The sequence below is a fragment of the Vombatus ursinus genome, unplaced genomic scaffold (genome assembly GCF_900497805.2).
Source record: "Vombatus ursinus unplaced genomic scaffold, bare-nosed wombat genome assembly UNPS02014973.1, whole genome shotgun sequence".
NCBI classification, from domain to species: domain Eukaryota; kingdom Metazoa; phylum Chordata; class Mammalia; order Diprotodontia; family Vombatidae; genus Vombatus; species Vombatus ursinus.
Window position 1 is genome coordinate 11,221,153 of NW_020954751.1, and position 6,633 is coordinate 11,227,785.

General features: G+C 37.9%; 1 protein-coding gene across 1 annotated transcript in view; it reads right to left on the minus strand.

Moving 5' to 3' along the window:
• Positions 1-5,373, minus strand: part of LOC114030675 (protein tilB homolog) — a 211,032-nt gene extending 205,659 nt beyond the window's left edge. The window contains exons 1-3 of the mRNA XM_027845530.1: positions 5,257-5,373; positions 4,981-5,102; positions 1,619-1,694 (exon numbers count right to left, since the gene is read on the minus strand). Coding sequence (XP_027701331.1) covers positions 1,619-1,658 — 40 coding nt within the window. The 5' untranslated portion in view covers positions 1,659-1,694; positions 4,981-5,102; positions 5,257-5,373. The remainder of the gene's footprint in view (positions 1-1,618; positions 1,695-4,980; positions 5,103-5,256) is intronic.
• Positions 5,374-6,633: the final 1,260 nt, after the last annotated feature.

The window sequence follows — 6,633 nt, forward strand, 5'->3', positions numbered from 1 at the left end:
GACAGGGACAGATTACAGATAAGTAAGAGAGTGGAAATGATAGAGGGAGCATTCTTTGAGACAGAATGAAATGGAATCACTTGTGCAAGGATCAGGGTTTGTCTTGGCAAGAAGGGCCACCTCTTCACGTGAGGCAGAGGTGAAGGAAGTGTCTGAGTAATGTGAGATGAGAAGCATGGGAGAAGAGGGAGCTCTCAGCAGATGACCCCATGTTTATTAGTGAAATATGAAAGGTTCTCAGCTGAGAGTTTGCTGGCAGGGGGAGCTAAATGATGAAAAGAGTTGGAAAAGTCAGTTTGGGGAGATCGTAAGTCAATTAGGAAAGTGTAAAAACATTGCCTTGGGGCCCAGTTGAGATTATGTGTCATAGATTCATAGTGAATTGTTTCTGCATGGTTGCATGATTTTCTCCAATTCCATTGAGCAGCATGTGAGTAAGGGTAAAGGAAGTGGATGGAAAGAGTAATCGAAAATGGAGGCTTGGCAGAGCAAGATTGGTGATAGGAAAGGGGGCAAGAGACCCAAGAGAAATGATCATTGTAGAGTTGAACTAGTTCACCATATGATCAAGATGGGGAACTTTGGATAGTGTAGTTAGTGGTCAACAGTAGGTGATGGCCTGGGCAGTACCTGAGGGTTTGAAAGACCTGGAGGTCACATTGGAGATGAGGAACAAGGTTAGGGGTTGCAAGACCAAGGGTGCAGTGGACTGACAACAGATTGTGGTAAGATAAGGGGTTTTCAGAGTTCATGGACCTGGATGTGGTAGTTTTGTGGATGATGGCAAGACCAGCTTCACAGACTGTCTATAAAAATGTTTTTAAACAGATAGATTTATATTCAAAAGAGAAAAAGCACACCAAAGCAGATGGTATTTACTAATTGCACTTCAGGCAACTTGGGCGTCAACTGGCTTCAATCTATAAGATTGGAAGCAGAGGACTGGATTGGAGGAGCTCTGGGATTCTTGCCAGTTTTGATTATGCAAAAGATATCCATTCCACTATGACTGCAGATAGAGAATGTTTATAGATATAAAGTGATTTGTAAAAGTAGCAAGAAGAAAAGAGTAACAGTGAGGTATATTTTAGGTCTAGTCAGTGGAACTTTCTCAACTTATTAGAAGGTTTAACATGCCAAAGAAGAGAACTTGAAGACTCAAATAGGGCTGGTTAAGTTAGAGGGAGCAAAACTGGGGGTGGCTTGAGGGAGAAATAAGAGGAAGGAAGAAAGAAACTTGAAACAGCCACCATGTGAACAACGCCCTTGTTTTTGCAAGTAGCTATCAAAATCATTCAGCATTTTCCCCATGCTTAGAGTTTTGCATCTTAATTGTTGCTGATAAACAATCTTCCTTTTCATTTTTATGCACAGACATCTAAAAAAATCATGTTTTTTTCATTGAAAGCAAAAAAAAAACAAAAACAAAAATACCCACAACAACCAACAACTTGCATTTCTTTCAAAGAAAGAAATGAAGTCAGATTCATTGCCAAAGCATACCCAGCATTTAAGAAACGCAAACCACTGACAGATGGTTAATGGCAGAAGTATCAGCAAAATCAAAGCAAGAAATCTTTCAGGAGATAATTGTGCTGAGCAGAACTCAGACATTTACTTGCTACTGATGTAGATGTGAGCTGAGAGATGCGGTACATGTTGGGAAGGCCACTTGTACAAACTTCACAGATTGTCTGCAAGAGAGGTTAAGAAAAGGTAGATCCATATTAAAAATGTGACAGTCCTAAGAAAAGCAGATGGCATTTACTAATTGTTCGAGAGTACATTTGGACATCCAGTAATAAATATCTGTAAGACTACAAACAGGGGATGGGGCTAGAGGATGCTTGCGGACTTTTGCAAATTTTGCAATTCTATAATAAATTTCTAATGGCTTTACCCAATTCATGAAAATGTTGTGTTTTTTTTTCTTTAAGCAAAAAGCTGATTCAAATTATGATAGCCACTCCTTTAAATAAATAAGCTAAAAAGTCACCATGAAGCCTATGTGATAAGATGTACAAGTATTGAAGATGGCAAACAACAATACTGGAAAAATAACTGATTTTTTTTCAGTACATCTTGGCTAGAAACTGTCAGCCCATATCTGGATATGGGCCTGTGTTGTTTGTACAGCAACCTAGATCATGCATACTTTTATATCAGGAGATGCCAGGGTTATCATGTGTTTTGTGTCAGTACAAGTACTCACAAGTGGCCTCAGCAGTGCTGTACTCCTAAGAATAAGGACAGACAATACACATCACAGGATGCATTTATAAATTCAGTTCACAGGTGCTTATATTTTGTTTTTCGGTCATTTCAACCATTAATGAGATGCCAGTAAAAGCATATAGATGATAGGAATTTCAGTCGATGTTCATGTAGCCAACATTTCTACATTCTGTTGGCTGCTAAATGTAGAACACTTTACCATTAAAAAAAAAAAAGACTTGGAGCTAGAAGGGACTTTAGGTATAGTCTAAGCCCCTCTTTTTACAGATGAAGAAAGTGAACCTCAGGAAGGTGATATAAAAGAAGAAGAAGAAAAACAACAATGACAACAAAAAAGAAAAACAAAAACAAGCTAATATTCATATAGCGCTTTAAGATTTGCAAAATGTGTTACATATATTGGCTCATTTGATCCTTACAAAGTGGAAAGTATAAAATAGGTACTATTAGTTTGTTGTTTTTCAGTTGTTTCAGTTGAGTCTGACTCTTCGTGATTCCATTGGATGTTTTCTTGGCAAAGATACTGGAGTGGTTTGTTATTTCCCTCTCCAGCTCATTTCACAGATGAGGAAAATGAGGAAAACAAGGTTAAGTGACTCACCCAGGGTCACACAGTTAGTAGCACAGATTTGTACCCAAGAAGATGAGTCTTCCTCCCTCCAAGTCTGGCATTCTATCTATTGTCCACCTAATTGTCAGAGACTATATTATTATGCCCATTTTATATGTGAGAGAACTGAGTTTAAAAGAGGTTTAGTTATTTCCCCAGAGTCACATAGCTTGTAAGTGTCTGAGGCAGGACTTCAACTCAGTTTTTCCTGTTGCCAAATCTGATGTATTTGTCCAAGGTTACACAAGGGAAGGAGATGGTTCTACTAGGCTCAAGGACTCAATTTCCTTATTTGTAAAATGGGAATAATAATACTTGTACTAGCAAATTCAGAGTTTTTGTGAAGAAAATTCTTTGTAAACTCTAAAGTACTATATAAATGCAGTTTTAGATTCTTAAAATTTTTGTTTTGCTCAGAACTGTGAGCAGTTTTTTTTGTCAAAAACCAGTGGAAAAATCTCAATATGGGTAGACCCTACTGTAACTTGGTCTTTGAGAACTGTCAGGGAACATAGATAGGGTTAACAAAGTTACCCATGGTTACAAAACTGGTATGTAACATAAGCAAGACTTGAACCCAGGCCATGAACTTGGAGACCAGCCCTTTACCCATTATACCATACATGTGTGTTTTATACACACACATTGATTGTGTATATACACACATGTTCACATGTGTATAACATATGCATGCATATATATGTGTATATATAAGAAAGCGTGACAATACCTATATGTTCGTTTATTATTCTTGTTTTAACATAGCACACAGGAATTTTTAAAACAACTGTGATTTAATCCTTATAAAGAACTTCTGGTGCAGACAGTCTCTCAACTAATGCAGATTGCAATCCCATGACTTATTAGATCACAGGTTTCAAGCTGAATGAATCCTTAAAGGTGATCTAGTCCAATTTCCCCATTTTAAGGAGGAAGAACTAAAGACTTAGAGAGATGAAAATAATTTGCCCAACACAAAGAAAATAAGCAAGATTCGACCACAGGTCATCCAACTACAAACTCAGCATTCCATGGTGCTATATATGTCCTGGGGAAATGACTGGGGCATCTAGAGTCTAAGGGACTTGCCCTGTTCATTCATTTCAGTCCTGTCCGACTCCTCCTGACCCCATTTGGGGTTTTCTTGGCAGAGATACTGGAGTAGTTTGCTCTTTCCTTCTCCAGCTCATTTTACAGATGAGGAAACTGAGGCAAACAGGGCTAAGTACTTGCCCAGGACCCACACAGCTAGTAATAAATACCAAAGGTGAGATCTGAACCTAGGTCTTCCAGTATCTGACTTCAAGTATATGAAGTTTCTCACTGAGAAACTTGATCTAACAGTGCAGATTGGCAATTTAGGTGCATCTTATCATTTTAGAGAATTGCCTGCCGCACTCAGAAGTTAAGTGACTTGCTCAGGGTCATAGAGGTAATGTTCATCGGGGCAGAATTTGAACCTAGGATTTCCTTACCCTGAGGCTAGCTCTCTATTCATTCTGCTACCCTACCTCTCAATGCAATAATGTAAGAGTAGCATTAGTTTATTTTTGTGTGTATGACTGCAATATGAGAACTCAAACAAAGCCCACAGTAACACAAAGTTTTAAAAACAACAATAATAATAAAAACAAACATTTATATAATGTTTTACTCACATTTATATAGCACTTAAAAGTTTTATCCTTTGAGCAAAGCAAGGAATGTAAACACAATCTACTAATCAACTTGAAGAGTAACCCCCTGAAATTCCTTTAACATATTTGTAATTAAAATCAGAAATTGATTAGTTTGAGATGCTGAATATAAAAATAAAGCTATCATCTTGGTTTGGGATCTGGGTAATTCTAAGCATGCACTATTCACACTGATGCATTTTAATATTTTCCTCACTAATAACTAAGTTGAATTTTAAGGTAACAACTCATCTAGTAACTAGTAAGCAAGCTGCTCCAAACACTACATTTCTGTAGTCACGTACAGTTATACTAAAATACATTTGATCTAGAATTGGTGACCATTTAGTCTTCTTTTCTAAATCAATTTAAGCAAAAACAAAAAACAAAAAAAAAACCCTCTGATATAACAGGCTCCTCAAATGATTAGTCTGCCTCTAAGAAAGAATTGGTTCATACGTTGCAAGGCTGAAGGGCATCCCGAGGCTCTTCTTTCCATTGACAGTGTCAAAAGATTGACTGCAATTCAAAGCTTCCCAGATCTGACAGTCAGGGGAGAAATCCTGGAATTTGCTGCTTTGCTGAAAAAAAGTATCAGAATGTCAACAGGTGCCGACATCTTGCAAGCAAGATGAACGTACTACTCTTCTCCCCTATTAAAAGAAGCACACACACACACACACACACACACACACACACACACACACAGACACACACACATACATGCACACATACACTATAGTTCTGCCATCCCCAAACGCTTCTCTTTGGGTTGTAACATTGTTACAACTCAGCTGCTTCCTTGGACAGAACAGCTTGCAGGTCTTGGGAAAGGAAGGCAGTTCTCTGACCCACTTGTTTCCTTTCAAAAACAGTCTACGCAATCAGAAAGCAGGGAGGCAGAATGAGGTCACATTTCCTGTCGGGTCTCACTTCACAAGAATTGGCTTTGAAGAGCACACTCAAGTTCACTATTAGGTTCCTGAACAATCCCCAAAAGGGAGGGGGTTGGGGGGAGAGGAGAGGGATGCTGTCCAGGGAGTGAGAGGGGGTGGGGTGTTGCCGTCCATATGCCAGGCTCACTAGAAATAGATAGAACTAGCATTCTAACACATATAACTAGAAATACAACTAACAATCCTTCTAATTAGAGTTTTCTGAACTAATTCATCATCATCTCCTCTCTCATTTTGGATGCAATCAGACAGAGCTTTCAATTTCATCTTATTTCTGCACCTCTCTACTTATTTCTGATTGCTACCAGTCAATGCTTAGTGTTCAGATAATATCACAGGGTTATTAATAATAACCTTTTTTGGAGAATATTAATGTGACTGAGGCTAGCTGGAGCCTCAGTAGCTTGGGGTTTTGAAAATCCTGATGACCATTAACAGATTTGAGCCACAGAGCCCCGAGCTTTACAAAGAAAACAGCTGCTCATGTTTTTATATTTCCATAATAACTCTAATTAACACCTCAATGTCTATCAAATAATTAGGCAGTCTCATTTTTGTGAACAATGAAAAAAATAAAACCTTCATGAAAAGTTATTGAAAAAAGAACTGAATCTATAGTTGCTAATTGAAATATAGAGTATATTAAAAATTTGTGGTGGGAGCAAGTGATGATATGGACTTGTAATTTTTGTCAGTTTTGAGAACTCTGTGTAGAAATTTCCTTCATTTATCCAGATTGTCAAGTTTTTAACCAATCAATCAACAAGCCTTTAGTAAGCACAAAACTTAAATTAGACTTGGTCCCTGCCATTTAAGGAACTGATAATCTAGTAGGGTGATAAGAGGACAAGAAGGATAGTTCTACTACACCTATATTATACGAGTACAATAAATAGTCATAAAATGTTATATGGGACATCACAGGCAATCAGGAAAAACTTTTCTGATGGTGATAGCTTTTGAGTTGGATTTAAAAGGAAGGGTGGGTTTTCAATCTCTCTTCTTGAGTTTATATCCTATTGAAAGAGATACCACATACACATATAAATAAAAACAACAAAAGTGCAAAGCAAATTTTAGGGCAGGGTCAGGACTCGTAGCTGATGGTATAGGGAAAGGTCTCTGGTAGGAGATGATGTTTGAGCTGAATTTGCAA